Source organism: Chrysochloris asiatica, unplaced genomic scaffold (genome assembly GCF_000296735.1).
Source record: "Chrysochloris asiatica unplaced genomic scaffold, ChrAsi1.0 scaffold00136, whole genome shotgun sequence".
NCBI classification, from domain to species: domain Eukaryota; kingdom Metazoa; phylum Chordata; class Mammalia; order Afrosoricida; family Chrysochloridae; genus Chrysochloris; species Chrysochloris asiatica.
Genome location: NW_006408654.1, coordinates 4,555,150 through 4,574,957, shown reverse-complemented (window position 1 = coordinate 4,574,957; position 19,808 = coordinate 4,555,150). Strand labels below are relative to the sequence as shown.

The 19,808-nt window shown below is 38.2% G+C and overlaps 1 protein-coding gene across 1 annotated transcript in view; it reads left to right on the top strand.

The window, feature by feature from the left end:
• SLC9A9 (solute carrier family 9, subfamily A (NHE9, cation proton antiporter 9), member 9) overlaps positions 1-19,808 on the top strand; it is a 1,149,796-nt gene that overhangs the window by 527,042 nt on the left and 602,946 nt on the right. The window contains exon 8 of the mRNA XM_006869862.1: positions 2,329-2,434. Coding sequence (XP_006869924.1) covers positions 2,329-2,434 — 106 coding nt within the window. The remainder of the gene's footprint in view (positions 1-2,328; positions 2,435-19,808) is intronic.

Sequence of the window (19,808 nt, the reverse complement as noted above, 5' to 3'; positions counted from 1 at the left end):
GTTGCGAACCTCGCGGTCAGCAGCTCAAATCCTCCAGGCCCTCCACATGAGAGAGATGAGGCTTTCCGCAACTTGCAGCCAAACAGCCTTGTGGCAATAGGTAGAGGAACTGAAATAGGAATGCCATGTCTTTTGTGAGGGAAAGATATGTACACATAAGTCAACAGGTTTATGAGAGAAGTAGAAAACTTCCTGGTGACTGGAAATTGACCATGAGGTTGAATCAGTTCTAGAAAAAAGGGTATAGAGATGAACATATGGGACAGCTGCAAGCCAGTCTTGCAACACTTGGCAGCCTTCAACTAACTCTCACAAACACAAACTGTGAAGTGGCCAAGTACCTAATATCTTTTCTCCACAGAATGGTTTCAAAACCTAGTCCAAAATGAGGCAAAGTCTTCTTCTTGGGTTGTGGGTATGGGTCTAGGGCTTCATACTTCCTGGAGGAGACTGAAAGACAAGGACCTCCTGTAGCCCATTGATATTCTTTTAGTAAAATTGGCCTGAGTCTTCTCTTTAAAACAGCGGTGGGGAAACTTTTATCTGTCAAAACCTTTAATATCACTCATGGGCCATACAAAATTATCAACTTAAAAATTAGCCTGCTATATTTGGTTAAACATTTAATTAACTTACCCCTAAGCAGCCTAAGCTCACCAGCTGCTCCTTTGAAACACTGTACAGGATCTCGATGAGTCTGAACTGACTGGACGGGCACTTAACAACAACAACAATGTGATGGCTGGAACTGTGGTTGCTTTGGCAGGGCCAGACCAAATGATTTCTTGGACTTTCTATGGCCCATGTACCAAACATTCCCCACTCCTGCTTTAAAGTAAACTGGAAGAGAGAATTCATTGGAAGTAACAGTAATAGAAAAACATACATATCACTTGCTATATTACAGGCATTTTTCTAAATCCTTAATGTATATTAGTCGATGTGTATGTATATAAGATGTGGACTTTTGGTTTTGCACTGTAGAATTAGCATTGGATTGCGAACCACAAGGTCAGCAGTTCAAATCCACTAGCTGCTCCTAGGAAACCCTATACAGGATCGTTATGTGTCGGAACTGACTTGATGGCACTTAACAACAACAACAACATATGTATGATGTAGGTTGCATAATCATTCTCATTTTCAGATTGGGGAACTGAGGGTTTCAGTGGTTCAGAGACTTGTCCGAATGGATACATGAATTTGAACGCAGGCAGTATGTTTCCTGAGTTCACACTCTAACCACTATATTATTCCGTTCCTCTCAGTATTTTGTGCTTTTGTAAACTTTATAATGCATTTTGAACATACTTCATCTCATTTTGCTCTACACACTGTGGAAGTAGGTATTATCCTTATTGCCAATTCACAGAAAGTCTAAATGACTCTCAAAGAGGTTAACATACTGCTTAGAAATCACCCAGTCAGTTATTGGCAGAGCCTAGAGTCAGACCCAGATGTTCTACCCCAGAGTTCCTGCTTATGCTTTCCTGCTTGCTGCTAATTGTCTCTTAATGTGGAATTTTCACCAGGTTTTATTCTAGAAGCAAAGAAATGCCACATGACAACATCTTCTTATTTGTCAGGGAATTTGGAGCCTCATGTGGAAACAATGGCATCAATAACATATGTCTAATCATCTTCCCATAACCCATTCTCTGCCTGACTAGGATCACTATTTCTTTGTACTATTTGCAATTTATAGACTATTGACCAAGTGTCATCTAAGCCAAAACGAATCATTACCTGCCAAGGGATATCTTGCCTGACCTAGAAATAACATACCTTCCCTTCCATCCTACTTATTCCATGAGGGCACTGGCATCTTTCCTGTCACTGAATGTAAACGCTTCTCCTGATCCTCTTTCCACTCCATGAAATAAGAGTCAACAAGGCCATCTGTACCCAGGCCAGCATTCTCCAGGGAATGGGAGCCTTCTTCAGTGTTGACCCACTTCCAGCATCCTCACCTCAGCCACATCTTCCTTGGACTTTTTTCCCCATGTTTGCTGCACTTCCCCTGAAGATCACACCACAAAGACTGAGCACAATTCTAGAATTTGTGTACCCACAGTCAGCTGACTGTATCCTATGAGGAAGACACCTCTTAACCTGAACATACATTTGAGTTTCTAAAGGTGGTTTCAGCTTTCAGAAAAGCAATGCACTCTTGCTGACTTTCAAAGTAGGTACCAATGAGTATGACCTTCCAGTTAGATCTAAAAATCAGGTGTCCAACTCGAAAACTGCCACTGGGTTAGTTTTCCTCAGACAGTAAGGCAATTTAGCTGTAAAAGCAGTTGTTGTTTCCCTTAACACCTTTGTCACTTGACCAAATTTACCAAGCTGTGTGAGTTTCCTATGCTGGAAACCGGCCTGTTTTTCCTCTTGTCTTGGAGTGCCTTCCTGTCTGCCGAGGCTGCCAGCCTAACAGGTCAGTGTTTCATGTTTGTGCCCCAAAGTTTTTGTGTGTGAATGTGTTGGTCAGTGTGTCCATGTGTACCCCACCCTGACGCCGTGGAACGTGAAATGAAAGTTTCTCTTAAAGAGGTTTGTATCAGAATCAGCCTCTTCTAGATACCCTGGGGAGAAAATAATGATAATAATTCATCCATTTGGTACAAAACAGCTTAACAAAAAGTCTCCAAAATGCCATTTCCTCATCTCTCGTTGCTGGTCAAGTGAGGTTGTTGAAATCTACACATGACTGCTAGATAGAGGTGATGGATGGCTTTACAAATGGAAGTCTCCATTGACAGTATGAAGAGATACACAACACACAACTACTTTATAAAGGAGAGCTGTCACTTTCCAATGGCTGACAGAAACATGCACTAGTATATGCAACCTCTCCAGTGTATGCGTAATCCCACACACATCGCACCTAAAGTCTTTGCATGCGTTCTGTGGCAGTTCAGAACACAAAGAACAAATGGCAGCTCTACAGCTGAATATCTTTTATCACAGAAAGTCTATATAGAGAGTCCCTGGGGGTAGAACCATTGCTAGAGAGAGGTTCAGTTCCTCTGGTCCAGAGAGCTGATGATACCATGATCTGGATTTGTCAATTAGATTGTCTTTGAAGAAACAGTATGGGTTTATGCTTAAATAACTACAACAATTGGGTGCTTTTCCATGTAGAAGAATCATTGTAGCTCTGAACAAAAATGTCAAAGAGATTCCTTTCCTTTAACCTAGTTCCATGCTTCCCTCAGCTTTTAATCCTGGGTCCCTTTCTGCTCACTACACCTTGACTGATAGGTAAGTGGTTGGAATGCATCCAAAAAATGTTAACTAGGAACAAGACGTGCTTTTAATTGACTGTACTTTAAGTCTATTTAATAATAAAATTGACATATGCTGAGGATGTACTATTACTGGCTTTTTGGGGGATGATCTCATTAATTTATAGGAAGGCTCAAAATAAAGGGCTATCCCAAGTTTTCTCAGTCAGCAGTAACTGGTGGATCTGGATTTTGAAAGTAGAAAATGCTATTTCAGAGCTTAGGCTGTTGGGTACCAAGCATTGTGAACTTATGATGAAACTCTAGCTATAGAATATCAGGTAAGCCCACAACAGCATGGAAGGCATTTGGGGTCCTTGAACCTACTTGGCCCATTTGCCTCTAGCTTGGTTTTGGTTTTCCTATGAATGCCAAGGCTAATCTTTTTGTAATGATAACCTATTCCTCTAGGTAGCTGATCCAACTCACTGTAGATTGGTAAAGATCAAGTTATTGCCACAGACTTCAAAGGTATCTGTTGCTGATACAGGTTCCTTGGATGTTACAAATGTGTCAGGCTGCTAGCCAAAAAGTTGGAGGTTTGAGTATACCCAAAGGTTTCAGGCCACAGAAGAAAGGCCCGGCAATATACTTCCAAAAAAGGATTCATTGAAAACTCTATGGAGCACATTTCTACTGTTGCCATGACTCAGAGTCCACTTGACAACAACTGGATTTTTGGTTGCTGATATAGAATGTCACCTTGGGAGAACAAACAAGATGGCGGATCAGGTGGAAGTGCAGTGAGGAGCTCCGCCAGCAACAACACAGAATACAGGACCAAGCAGGCTCAGGGGATAGAATGTCACCTTGGCAGTCTTAGATACTATATTAACGACTACATCACCAGATTTCACCCCACTCAGCCATTGGATCCAAATCATGCTAAGAGGAGGTATGTTCTGTCAGTGTATATGCCACATTATTCAGGAGGTTGTTGAGGTTAGGCATTCCAGGCAAAAAGAACACTAATGCCCCTTAGAAGTCCTGGCATGGTGCTGGAGGAGAAGCACTGGACCATGAGGTCAGTTTGAACCATTGATCGGCAGTTCAAACCCACAAACCACTTCTCAGAAACTCTGTGCAGTTGCTATGAGTCAGAAGTGACTCAAGTGCACTTAACAACACATGCCCCATAAATGAAATAATAGAGACAAGCCATTTACATCATGTTGTTTGTTTCTTGTTAAGTGCTTTGAGCCTGTTCTGACTCGTTGAAACCCTGTATAGAGTTTCCAAGGAGCATTTGGTGGGTTTGAACTAAGAACCTTTTAGTTAGCAGTTCATGCTTATCCTACAGTGCCACACCAAGACATAATAGTCATTTTTCAAATATTGAACCACTTTCCTCCATGCTCTGTGTCCTATTACCATGTTGTAAAATGTTCTAAGTAATGTTAACCATAAGAATAAATACATGACTTTCTAGAACAGTAAAAAAAAAATTAAAAATCCTTAGTTCAACTTATGCTTTTAGTCTACTGTGGTACATTGTCATAAACACATATACACACACAATGTTGCCTAAGAATTTTTCATTTCTGTGTGAAAATTGTCTTAGTTCTAGCTCCTGGTTCATTTCAGCATAATCTTATTTTATTAGCTATTTTAAAGGTTACATTCTACAGGAAGCCATCTAAATTGCTACTTTATCTGAATCTTGCTCTTCTACCAGTTTTTTCAACTTGATATCCTTATCGGGTGCCAAGCAAAACACTTCTCAGAAGCCAACAATATGGGTAGGTGATGCAGATATGGATTTCAGTATCCGAAAGGCCGAGATGTTCACAGTTGCAACCAGGAGCTGACTCACTCCTGAGCAATTCTCCAGATTTAGGTAATGTGCCTAGTAGGCATTTGTTATAAACTAGTTTATGTAGGAGTGCTTTCTTTTGCCAATGACCAAGACCTGTTAGTCTGAATTACTCATGATTTTATTACTTAATCCTTCCCTACCTCCAAATTAGATTGGCAACAACTCATAAATTGAGTCAATGATGTCACGGGACCAATTTGTTGAGGCTAAACACACAAGTATTCTGGGGTCAAGTTTTTCTACAAGTGTAGGCACCTGTTTGTTGCTGTGGTTTGACAATAAAAATGGTTCTGAGCTTTCTGGCAGGTAATGCCAAAAGGAAATATGATGAGTGATAAAGGTATCATGTAACATTAAAAAAGAAAACTCTATATAAAAAATTGGCAAGTGTTTTTATGATACTAAGTTTTAGAAACATTTATCACATACATCCTTTGAACACCATAATGAGCAACATGTTTAATAATAATTTTAGCAAAGATGGAGAACTATTTTTCATGTAGATATTTCTTATATCAATCTTCAAAAAAATCTGAGAATGAGGTATCAAATTATAATTCTCTGAAGCTATTTCAGTGTAATAATAAAATTCTTCTAGTTTGGGTTCACAGATAAATTAATTTGATGTAAAGCTAGAACCTAGGAAATTTTTAAAAGAAATTAAAAAGCACCTAAAAAAGTAATGTACAACTACAACTATATATGGAAAAAATAAATTCACTGTCACTGAGTCAATGTTAGAAACCTTACATAGGGTCATTTTTTTTTTTAATGTTTTATTATGAATTATGTGATCGTTTACATGGGAGAACATTCGTTTTACATTCATACTATCGTATATCGTCTCATTGCCATGGTTACAATCCCCTCCATGCAATCCTTCCCCCGTACCCCCCAGGTCTTCAGCACACAGTCGCTCTCCCTCTCTGGATCCAAAGTCTCAAGCTGCTCCATCTCTCCAAGTCATCATCTCTGCCTCCATTTCAGGCATCACTGCTTCTTTGGGTAGGGTCCTGCTCTCTGCTCTTCTCCCTTGATGGTCCTAGGGACCTCCGCTCCTAGACTGAAAAGTTAATCACTCCCCTCCTTGCTATAAAACATCTACATAGGGTCATTTTTATGGGAGAAGACAGCCTCATGTTCCTCCCATAGTGTAGGTGGGTTTGAACTTGGGTCCTTGTGGTTAGCAGTTCAGTGCTTATCCTACAATGTCACCAGTGCTCCTAATAGTGAATATAGTGAACTAGAATAAAACAGACTATTAAATAGTATATGAGTAACTATAGAGATGACTGTGGTTACTCAGGAGCCCTGGTAGCACTATAGGATAAGCACTGGACTGCTAACCACAGGCCCCAAGTTCAAACCCACCACTTCGAGGGAGAAAGATGAGGCTTTCTGCTCCTGTAAAGAATTCCTGTTGTTATTGCTGTGTGTTATGGAGTTGGTTCTGACTCATAGTAACCCTGTAAAAGATTTATGAGAGTGGCTGGTAAGTCTGACCTGCTGTACTTGCAGCTAGCAACCCAGTGCTTATTCCCCAATACCCCTTGGAAAACCTATACAGGGTATCTATCCGACTCAACGGCACATAACAATAGCAACATCGTTTCTCATAAACTGTGAGGGACTTGTTTGGATTCACTAACAATCCACCATGTAAGTTATAGGGAATATTGTTAACATAATGCAGTGGTTTCTAAATAGAATTCCCCAGAGCCCTGATGTTTCAAAGAACTTCCACCAAGTTAGTTAGAAGGCTCTAGGTTTATTATTCCCACTTCTGCCCGCAAAACACCTCTTTTAGTGATTCTTTGTAAAGATCTTATTGGGGGATAAATAATAAAGATTTTTACTGCTTTAAACAAAACACATCTGGCTCTAACAAAAAACATATTTAATTTTTTTATTATTATTATTACCTGGTGTGGTGCTGCAGGATAATGCACTGGGCCTCAAGTTCAGTTTGACCCACAAAGTCGGGAGTTCAAACCCACCAACTGCTCCTCAGAAACCCTTCACAGGGTCATTGAGTCAGAATTGAGTCAGCAGCACTTAACATTTCCAAAGTAATAATATTAGGTGTAAGAAAAGAGAAAATGCAGATGCATAGAAGGAAATAAAACTAGGGTCACCTGTATTTTTACTGCTCATTAATAACTATTATTAATATTTGGCTGTGTCCCTCTAATTATATAAATTTACTTGATCTGTTTTCCATAATGTAGGATTAGGAAGTGTTTCATTTCTTTGGACATATGGTCTCCATCAGTTGGAAACCAACTCAATGGCAGGTTAAAACAGGCATATACATGGTGGTGGTTATGTGCTGTAGTGTCAATTCTGACTCATAGTATCCCTGTAGAGGGTTTCTGAGGCTGTAAATCTTTACAGGAGCAGAAACCCTCATCTTTCTCCCATGGAGTGACTGACAATTTCAACCTGCTGACCTTGTGGTTAGCATCCTGACTCATAATGCACTACACTATATACATATATTTAATTAAATATGTACAAGGGGTGCTTCAAAAAGTTCATGGAAAATGAAATTAAAAGATAATGGATTCTTTTCATATACTTTTTGAAGGCCTATCATATCCGCAGGAGAAAGATGAGGCTTTCTGCTCTCGCAAAAATTTTAAGTCTCAGAAGCCATATACAGAGTCACTATGAGTCAAAACAGACTACCCTGAACAACAACATACACACATAAGCAATTATATTTTTCTTATTTTTTAAGTAATTTGCTTTTCCACTCAATAATTTATTAAGATTTTTTGTGACATTAAGTATTCTTCCATAGTACTTAATGGCTGTCAAGTACTCCTGTTGTTAGGTGCCTTCGAGTCCGGTCTAACCCATAATAACCCAATGCATAACAGAAAAAAACAAACTGCCATCCTCACAATTGTTTTTATGCCTGAACCCATTGCTGCTGCCACTGTGCCATTCCATCTTGTTGGGGGTCTTCCTCTTTTTCTCTGAACCTCGAGCTTGATGTCCTTCTCCAGGAGCTGGTGCCTCCTGATAATATGTATGAAGTATAAGAAACAAAATGTCATCCTAACTTTTACTTGACTACATCTTCCAACACAGATTTGTTTGTTCAGTCCGTGACACTTTTAATATTCTTACAATAAACAAAGAAACAACAAAAACAATTAGTCAATGATCCATAATTAAAATGCTAGTCCTCACTAATAGCATAACAAATGTAAATTAGAATAACATGGAAGTTGATGAATAAATTAACAATGAGTAATCAGATTTACAATGGTAAAGCTGTGAGTGAGTGAACTCGATCTTACATTTTACTGCATCATCTGAATTTTCCATAATTCTACTAATTTTTTTATTGTTTACAATTGCTAATAAGTTTTATTGTTTATTGTTGCTAATACTATTCAATGATAATCCTTATGGTTAAATGTGTGTGTTTTTATTTATATAACTGCCTCAGAGTAAGAAGAAATTTAGATTAGTAAGAAGGCTTTTAAAATGATGAGATTTTGGAGACAGATGTCCAAATTATCTTCTAGAAAGTGTGCATTTGTCTGTTTCCACCAAAAATGTAGGATTGAGTACATTTGTACACTCGTATCTTTACCATCCTAAATCTTATTAATCTTTGTTCATTTGATCATCATCAAGTTTCATGTTATTCTAATTTACCTTTGTTATACTATTAGTGAGGGCAAGCATTTTGCTTACATATCATTAGCTATTTGTTAGAGGTTTTTGTTTGTTTGTTTGTTTATGCCTTTTCTCCTTTTTTCCTATGAGACGCTAATCTTTGTCATATTCAGTTTTAAGAATTCTTTATCTATTAAGAAAATTAGCCTTTTGACTGTTATGTAGGCTATAAATATCCTGTAATCTGTGATTGTACCTTTTAAATATGTCATGTTTTGTTTGTTTCTGTATAAGAAAGGGTTGGTATCAATCTTCTGAAATTGTATGTGATTAATTTTATTTCTTCTTTTCTGGGTTCTGCTTAGAAAGCCCAAGGTTTTATTAATGATAATATAGACTTTCTTTTCATAGTTATCTGGTTTTATTTTCACATTGGAGTCAATTGGAGTTTGTTGTGATATGATGTATGGGTATAGTGAGGATTGGATTTTTTTTCCAGATGGTTACTCACATGTCCTAATACCCTTCAGCCTTTTCCTATTAATTTAATGTCTGCACATGTATGATTATGAACTAGAGTTCAATAGAAAGCATTCTGGACTTTCTATTGAACCCTAGTGATGCTGTGGGTTAGGGATTGTACTGCTAACCAGAAAGTCAGCAGTTCAACACCACCAGCTGCTCCACAAGAGAGAGGTGAGACTGTCTACTGTGTAAAGATTTACAGTCTTAGAAACCCTATGTAGGATTTCTGATTCAGACATCGGAATTCACTTGACAGCATGGGTTTAGTTTGTTTTGGGTTTATTGTTCTACTGAGATTTTGATCTTCACTGGCTTAATTATTCTAGCTTCACAGCTCATTTTGGTGTCTAGCAGATCAAGTTCCTCTGCCCATTTTCAAAAGCTTCTTTGCTATATTCACATATTTATTATTACAGATGAACTTGAAAATAACATTGTTAGTTTCCAAGCCGCCCCCCCCCCAATCGTGATATAAGTGTATTAAAATTTTAGATTCATTTGAATAGAAGCTGTGTTTTTACAGTCTTGAGTCTTCCCATCCAGGAATATGTTATGCGGCTCCATTATTCAAGTCTTCTTTTATGGCCCTCAGTAAATTTTTATCATTGTCTTCACATTGGATCTACAATTTCTTGCTAAGTGCCTTTTTAGCTATTTTATATTCTTAAACTTGCTATAAAGAATGAGAACTTCTTTTCTTATGGTTTCTAACTGGCTATTGTTTGTATATGTACATCTAGATTTCAATAAACAGTTTGACTTACTTTTTACAGTTCTGGAGTATAAAACTGGAGTTGATGTATGGAATTAGGATTGATGGGTAAAAGTTGTATTAGACTAGCAGGTTCAAAGAAACCTTATCAGCACCAGCAATCACAGTGGCTGATGCATTGTAGGCACTCAGTAAGTACCTTTTGACTGATGAATGAACGAGTTTTGCTCTATAAAAGGAAAGACTTCCATAAAATGAATAACAGATTTATTTATAAAATAATGAGTGCCCTATACCTAATTATGGACTTCTCCAGGGACTGGATTCTCCTGACAATATGTCTGAAGTATAAGAGATGAAGTCTCAGCATCATGGCTTCCAAGGAGCATTCTGGCTGTATTTCTTCCAAACCAGATTTGTTTGTTCTTCTAGCAGTCCATGGTATTTTTAATATTCTTCTCCAACACTGTAACTCAGATGCATCAATTCTTCTATGTTATTCCTTATTCACTGTCCAATTTTCATATGTGTATGAGGCTTTTGAAAATACCATGGCTTGGGTCAGGTGTACTTCTGTCCTCAGATGGACATCCTTGCTCTTGAACACTTTGAAGAACTCTGTGCAGCAGATTTGCCTAATGCAAAAAAGACCATCATGCTTGGTAAGGTGAAGGTCAGTGAAAAGAGGGGAGGCTCCCCCAAGGAGATGGATTGGCACAATGGCAGCAGCAATGGGCTCAAGCTTAACAGCAATTGTGAGCATGGTTCAGGACAGAGCAGTGTTTTGTTCTGTTGTGAGTTGGGATTGACTTGATGGCACCTAACAACAACAACAAATGCCTGATAACATTTCTGAATATTGAATATACAACTGTTGTTGTTAAATGCCATTAAGTCAGTTCTAACCTATAGTGACCCATTATAGGGTTTATGAGGAGCATCTGGTGGGTTTGAACTTACAACTTTGTTTATGGTAGAGTGCCCCAACTACTCCATACTTATTGACCATCTCATTTTCCAAAATTCCACATTTATAACAACAGTGAAAATCTACTACCCAACTGTTATACACATTAATGACATATATCTGGCATAAGAACTCAGAGGTGCTAGGCAAGAAAAACATGGGCTGTAATGGTTAAGGTTATGTGTCAAGTTGCCTGGACCATAATTCTCAGTGAATTGACTGCGATGTAATAATGAAATTTGACAGTTATGTAGTGATGTAGCCATCCTCCATTTTGTGTTCCATTTTCACATAATGTTGATGTTTGCACAATAACCTGGTTCGGGAACTTAACCATGCCAATAATTAAGGAGTGGATGTACTCACTGGTCAGGATTTTCTAGGCAGATAACAACTGGAAGGGATATCATAGATTTCATTAATCTTCAGCTTTACTTTAGAAACTTTTAACTTAAAATAGAGACATGTATGCATGGGGAGACAAGAGCCCAGTCTAAAGGAATGTGGTAGGCATCTGCTGGTTTTAACTGCCCATGATCTACTCTCAGTTTCACTGGCAATAGCATTCTGATGTTACTTAGGTAACTATTACTGCTCCACCAAATACCATTTTGTTAATCACAGTGCTCTACCCTCCCATGCCAAGGAGAATGGAGACATTGGAAGCTAGGCTAACCAGACACTCTCTCTCTGGGATATGAATCTTTTAGAGACAGATAAGACATCGATAATTGTTAGCACCTGTTCTTTCCAAAAGCAGAACCCTGTTGGAACTATTTATTCTTGCTACCAGATCTCTGGAGCTACCCTGATGGCTCCTTACTGAGAACTACCACACTTCCTTCCAACAAATCCCTTTCTAATTGTTAGCCATAGTCAGTTTCTATTGCTTGGAAACAAAGAAATCAAAATGGTACAAGGGAAGACACAATCCATGAGGTTGTTTCCACCAAAGGAACTGCATAACTTGGCAATAGATCAGAAGAGAAGAGAGGCTCAAAGACAGCATAGCTTCTAAGCTGGGCTACTTGGGACCATCTTCTGCCAGGTGCATACTGATAGACAAAAAAATCAAGCTTTTAAAGACAGTTTGCACAGTGTTCATTATCCTTTTCAATTCAACTTCTTATAAGATTCATTATAAGCACTTCAGTGTGTGTGTGTCAGGGGGCGGGGGGCTTGTTCATTACCACATCTTCTGCTTCCAGTTGTTACTAATTTGATGATGATCATTTGATTTATTTTGATCATCTTTTACTTCAAGGGCCACATTCGCAGCCACCTCATTTCAGTCTCTTGGAAATTGCACCTGCAAATGTTCAATAGTCACATAGAGTAAGTTGGTTTTATAGAAGCAAGTGGCTTTTAGACATGCAAATGATGGTTGGTATTTCTATTACCCAAAAGTCAGATTCTCTGCTATTGGAAATATACAAGAACAGTTTGAGAAAACTTTTAGTTGGGAAGTCTGGACAGAATGTAAAATGCAAGTGAGAGAAAAAAAATCTTTCTAGATGCCAATAGTGTGTAGCTAGAAATGGACACTTGGGGAGGCCTCACAAGAGGTGAGCATTGGATTTTGTTGGAAGGATGTGCAGTGTTTTTCAGTAAGGATCCATCAGAGTAGCTCCAGGAATTTGGTGGTAAGAATAAATAGTTTCCACAGGACTCTGCTGACAAAAGCTGTCACTGAGGGGCAGGTCTCAGGCTCCTGGCTCTTTTTCTGACTTGCTGAGGGATTGAAATAAGTCACCCTATTAATTGGTATCTTCATTTTCCACACTGTTAAGACAAAAAGATCCTATTGCCTGCATTTTGTGAAGGAAGGACATTATCCATATTGAGAAAGTGACTTTGGAGTAAATACATGACCCTGGGGTATTCGCTCTATAAGGTGCCTGGTACACATGAATCTTGCAGATTTCTGATCAGTTAGGATTTTTCTTGAGTAGAGGCCTACTTGGAGTCCTGGTGTGGCATTTCATGATAATGCACTGAACTGCAAGATTGACTGTTCAAACCCAGTATCTGCTCCTCAGAAATCCCCTACGGGTCACTATGAGTCAGAGCTGACTCCACAGCAATTAACAACAACAATGGGGGCATATTTTCTCAGAGCATTACCCACTAACATCCAGTTGATTCAGACTCATAACAACCCTGTAGGACACAGTAGAAGTGCCCAATTGTGTTTCCGAGTTTGTGATCTTCATAGAAATATGCTGCCACATCTTCCTCCTCTGATATGACTTGTGGACCCAAACCTATGACCTTTCAGTTAGCAGCAGAGCACTTAACCACAGCACCAACAGGGTCCCTTGTCATTAGGTTACCAAGCTTCTATTTTAAATTGAATATTGAAAATAATTCAGCAGTATTATTTATAGCATAATCTCTAATGGAATTGAATTCTGTCATAGAAGCTGCTTTCGGTTTTATAAAGATAACCAAAAAGCACAGCTGGGCAGGTTGTTTGAAAATTCATTTTTAGACTCTGTTTCCCAGCTGAGACTATAGGGTCAGGTTTTTGCCAGAAGCAAACTTTCAGGGGCTGTCATTAAACACCCAATAATAAGATTTCTAATGGCAACATTGACACTGTTGTCTAATGATTTCTCTGCTTCCAGGCACTGCTGCAATAGCAGCAGTTTCCATTTTTAGATTCCTGGGGCATATTTGATGTCCACTGAAGGTGAGGAATGGGGAGAGCCGATGGCTGGAATACCTCATTTCTTCATCAAAATATTAAACACAGGGCCTACTATTAGCTCGGTTTAGAATAACTTCTACATAAGGAAATAAATATTAAGAAATATGAAAAAGGTATACTGATTAGTAAGTACTGCTGTTAGGTTTTGTAGTCTGATATAAACAGTGGTATAGTGTTGTAGGATAAGCACTGGATCACAAACCACAAGGTTCACAGTTCAAGCCCACCAGTCACTCTTTGGAAACCCTATACAGAGTCACTATGAGCCAGAAACAACTCCATGGCAATTAACAACAACAACAATGAGAGAATAAGAGACTCTGGGAATATTTTTACATATGTTGTTGTTGATTGTTATTGATAGGTGTTGGTTATGACCCATAGTGACCCTATGTACAACATAACAAAACACCACCTGGTCCTACAGCCATCCTCACAGCTGCTTCTATGCTTGAGCTGATTGTTGCTACCACATGCCAATCTATCTCATTAAGGTTCTCCCTCTTTTTTTTACTGTCCCTCCACTTTCTCAAGCATGATGTTCTTCTTTAGGGACTGATACCTTCTTATTATAGTATATGCAAAGATTGAGAGACAAAGTCTGGCCATCTTCATTTCTAAGGAGCATTCTCATTGTACCTCTTCCAACACAGATTTGTTTGTTCTCCTGGCAGCCCATGGTGCCTTTAATATTCTTCTTTAACACCATAACTCAAATGCATCAATTCTTCTACGTTCTTCTTTATTTATTGTCTAACTTTCACATGCATATGAGGCTATTAAAAATACTATGGCTTGTATCAGGCATACTTTAGACTTCAAACTGACATCTTTACTTTTGAACACTTTAAAGAGGTTTTGTGAAGCAGATTTGCCTAATGCAATATACTTCCTTGGATTTCTTGACTGCTGCTTCCATGGGTGTTAGTGGGTTGATATAAGCAAAATGAAGTCTTTCACAACTTTAGTCTCTTCTCCATTTATCATGACATTATTTATTGCTCTAGTGGTGAGAATGTTTGTTTTATTTACATTAAGGTGCAATTCACACTGAAGGATGAGGTATTTGATCTTCATCAGTAACTGTCTTAAGTCCTATTCCCTTTCAGCTAGCAAGGTTGTATCATCTGCATATGGCAGGTTGTAAGTGAGTCTTTCTCCAATCCTGATGCCACGTACTTCTTCATATTTCTTGGATTATTTATTTAGCATACAGATTGAGTAAATATGGTGAAAGAATGCAACCCAAGCACACCTCTCATGATCTTAAATTATTCAATTTCCCCTTCTTCCATTTGCATGACTGCCTCTTGGTCTATATACAGGTTCTTTGTGAGCACAATTAGGTGTTCTGGAATATTCATTTTCCATAATGTTGTCCATAGCTTGTCATGATCCACACCATCAAAAGCTTAGGTAAACATCTTTCTGGTCTTCTCTGCTTTCAGCCAAGACTCATTTGACATCAGCAAAATAGAAAAGTAAAATCAAGTGACACTCTGACCCATTCACAAAGGAATTGATCAAAATATCTGAAAGAAAGATGCACTCAGGACACATAAATATCAAGTCAAAAAGAACACAGTTACTCAGCTCAACCCCATCACCCAAGCATGTTTTTCTGTTGGTCTCAAATGACAAGGGACTAATTACTTTGTCATGATAAGAAAAAGCTGACAGCTGGAAGCTTAGGTCCTGTTTAATCTGTCAGGTCAATTCTTGAAAGATTTTGGTAGAGTAAATAAGCAGGAAAAAGGGAACTTGGTAAAGTCTTTTTATTTTTATTTTTACAATAGACGAGGGAAGATTTCCAAATAAAGTAAATATTAATGAGCATGTTGAGATTTTACTTGATGTAGGTTGGCTTATTACTTATTATGTCCATCATCTTTCAGTTTGGCAAAACTCTACCTGAGCTAAGAAGGCTTTTAGCTCAGAGGTGAATGTGTTCCATTTGGCTTGCCACTGGTGCATTGCATGACTTGATGGCAAATATATTTCTGGATCTCAGTAAATAAGAGAAATTACTAAGAGGAGACTTAGTTTGAATTGTTTTTTAAAACAATCTGGCCAGTTTCAGCTTCTAAGTACATGTCATAAGCTGGCATCCCTTAATTTAAAACTGCTCTTGCTTTCATATTGACAGGGTCACGTGATTCCAATGTAGTCTGCCAACAATTCACCAACAAATGAGGTGAGCTGAGAATTTCCCCAGCCAAAAATAAAACCTGGAGGCTCAAAATATTAAGCATTCAAGATATATTAATAGGTACCTGAATTTCTCCAGGGAATTCATTAACCAACACAGTAAACCAATGGCAAACACAGAACAGTGCCATCTCAATAAACACAGGTGCAAATCAAAGTCCATCTCCTCACATAATAACTCATTAACTCACACCTGCATTTTCCTGAACCAAATAGCTCATCATTTTGATATCCAAACAACCTTGTTCATGAAACTGGGGTACTGGACAAATTACCCCTGCTGTCTTCACTGTAAATGTTTTCAGTCATTATTTAATATCTCTCCATCATGCCAAAAGCATAGGGAAAAAGAGAAGGTTGTACATGTTTTCTGCAAACCCGTATTCTGCACAGGCATGCAGAATATTTTCAGAAGATAGGTGGAAGAGACAATGAGCAGACTGATGACAAAAGAGAGGAATCAAAACATTTCCGAGGTCTCTTTATCCCTGGGATTACTGGTTTATTTGATCAAAATGGAGAATGGAGGTGAATGAGAACTTGCAGTAAAAAGGAGACACATTAGTTAGTTCAGTCAGGGCCATTCTGGATTCTACATCATGTGAAATGTCTACATAGAGAGGTATAATGGACAATTAGAAATGAACCTATGGAAAGAGGTTGCTTGTGAAAGATTTAGGCAGTGCTGGTATAAATGTGTTAAATGACTCCAAGGAAATGATAACTGAAATGAGACAAGGGAGTAAGCCTAAGCAACACTAACATTTGAGGTGGAAACACAGGAATCTAAGGGGAAAAGATTTCTTCTCTAGGTCTCACATTTATTTGCATAAATACTACTAGATTATAATAAAGTCTACATGGGGGATTTTAATTTTAAATGGAAGATAGACAAGAAGTAATACTTTTAAATGCATATCTTCATTCTGCATTGGACACACTAGGAATAGAAACATAGATCAGTGCTATTTTCTATGTTGATATTCTTATATACCACAGACTTATGATTAATTTTCCACCTATGAAGTTGCCAAATATGGTGAACTAGAAGGTAATAGCACTCTTTGGGAACTTGGATTTTTTTTTTTCGTATTTCCTGAAGGAGTTTGCCATTTCGTTAAATCTTTGACTTCTCAGTTCCAGGTTCATGTTCAGTGGTGGTGGTATGAAACCTGTCAGAAATGTCTCTTTTCTAGATCAAAAATAAATAAAAGTGTGGCATGGAAAAATAACCCATCAACCTTAAAATCCCTCAAAGTACAGTCTGGGAGCAAGACACATTTTTTTTTCTTTCTTTCTCACTCTCTCTTTGTGTGTTCTGATTTTATAATCAATATTTCCTGTCCAAAAATGCAATATTCTCCAGTCTTAGAAACCCTTCAAGTCTACATTTAATGTCAAAGAAAATCATGCTCCATGTGACAGGCGTTTATTCTTTAGCTTCCATATCTGAAAGCTTCATCAACTTTTAATGAGAAAAGAACTACTGAATAATGTTATCAGTAGCATAGTCTTGAATAAAAAAATCTGTTATGTGTTCAAAGAAAATAGACCCTGCTACTAATAAATCTGGATAAATATCTATTTGTATGTCAGAATCAAAAACACATCCCATGCTTTCTCTTTTCAAAACAAATAAACATTTCTTGAAATAGAGATTCATTTATTTGACAAACCTGCATTTGAGCACCTGTTGTCTGCTGGCAACACATGGAGGAAGACAGTAGACTCTGCCCTTGAGGAGGTTTTGATCAAGAGAGAGAATCGGGTAATCTAGTTGTCAGAAAGGCAATGGGCAACCATAGGGCTTTGTGTGATTCTTCAATTCCGTATGTAGACATTGAAGTAAACATAAAGAGCAAACCATTTAAACCATAGACATTTAAAATGGGAAGGTGTTTAGATAATCTAGAACAGTGTTTCCCAGCATTTCTTGATGTCAGATGGTTTTTGTCAATAAATGAATAAAATAATTTTATCATGCATCACCCATATATATATGTATATTTATTCTCACTTTTGTCCACAAGGGTACTTACATTTGTTGCTTTTCCCACTACCAACTAACCAAGTTCAACTCCTAATGACCCTATTGTTGTTGTTGTGAAGTGTTGTAGAGTCAAATCCAACCCATAGCAACTCTGTATAGGGTTTCCAAGGATGAGGCTTTCTTTCTGCTCCCTTAAAGATATACAGCCTCGGAAACCCTGTACAGGGTCGCTATGAGTCGGAACCGACTTTACAGCATATAACAACAACAACACAATACTCGGGGGCAGAAGTGGTTCAATGGCAGAATTCTCACCTTCTGTGTAGGAAATCTAGGTGCCTTGGTGGTATGGTAGGTTAAGTGGTGGACTGAACCTGCAAGTTCAGCAGGAGAATGATGAGACTGTTCCAGTAAAGATTCATAGTCTTGGAAAACCTAAGAAGCAGTTCTACTCTGTCCTATAGGATTACCATGACTTGATAACATTGGGATTTTGGAAATCTGTGTTCGATTCCTGGCCAATGCACCTCATGGGCAACCACCATGCATTTCTGAGTGGAGACTTTTATGTTGTTATAATACTGAAGAGGTTTCAGTAGAGCTTCTACAAGGAAGAAAGAATGTTTATCTAATTCATAGTAGATCAGCCACTGAAAACCCTATGGATTACAAAATTCATATTCTCAACCAATTATGTTAGCATTTCATTCAGCTGTGCGCAGGGTCACCATGAATTCAGAACTGACTCAATGGCAGCTATCAACAACAATGCTTTTGAGAGGACCCCGAAGTGAAAATCATAGAAATCCTCTAAAATGGTACTCTATTAACTGAAAAGAGTTAATTGTCCTCTGACAATCTCTCTGGAAAGAATTTAAGTGCCAATAGAATCATCATTTTTCATAAAGCCTTATGGACCTTCTCATGCTGTTTCCTAAGTTTCTTTGCTTGCCAATTAATTTGACCTTAACTGTGTGTCTTTTTGTGGTTTCTCAAACGAGCTCTTTTAGCTAGTGTCAAAAAGTACTGGTTCTAGTTGTTGCTCAAAATTGCATAAACAAGTCCCTGCAGTCAACCCTTTGGGGATCATGTCCACCACTGAAATCTCACCATGGAAACACTGTAAGGCTTGTGCACAAACATGAGTCAGAAACTCTTTTTATTTTCTCTAGACCACTTCCTCATTTCTTTTAGACCTCCTTACTTATTTTAGGAGTCCTAATGTAGCGCTGTGGGTTAATGCGCCAGACTGCAAAGCCATCTGAACTGCAAGGTTGGTGGTTCAAGCTCACCAGCTGCTCCTCGGAAACCCTATAAAGGGTCGCTATGGGTCGGATGGCACTTAACAACAACAACAAACATTTTAAGTTCCAGATGTTTTCAAGTGTGCTACATGCCATTCAGATGCAGGTAAACGTATGTGATCCCATTCATCATTGCCACAAGACCGCTTGAATCTAAAATTTAAATCTGTAGCAGAGCAGTTGAATTTAATGACCACTTGTTTTTCCAATAGAGATGGAAACCAAATAACCAGATTTTATTTTTGCTGTAAAAGAAATTAAGTATTGTTTTATCAGCCAAGTATACTAGGGAGTTTCCTAGTTCAAATTTTTATGAATACTAGTACTAATAAAAGAACCCTGACATTGTACTGGATTAAATGTTGGGCTTCCAACTGGAAGGTTGATGGTTCAAGCCCACTTTCTCTGTGGAGAAAGATGAGGCTATCTGATCCTATAAAGATTTACTGTCTCAAAAGCCCCCGGGAGCATTTCTACTCTCTCATATAGGCTCCCTGAGAATTGGAACCAACTTGAAGGCAGTGGCTTAGAAGTAAATAAATTTTGTAGTATACTTTAAAGTTTAACTAGAAACTTTTGCATTGATTGTATTACAGTATTTTCACAGATAACCTACTCATGTTAATAGCATGTTCACACATATGACATACATAACACGT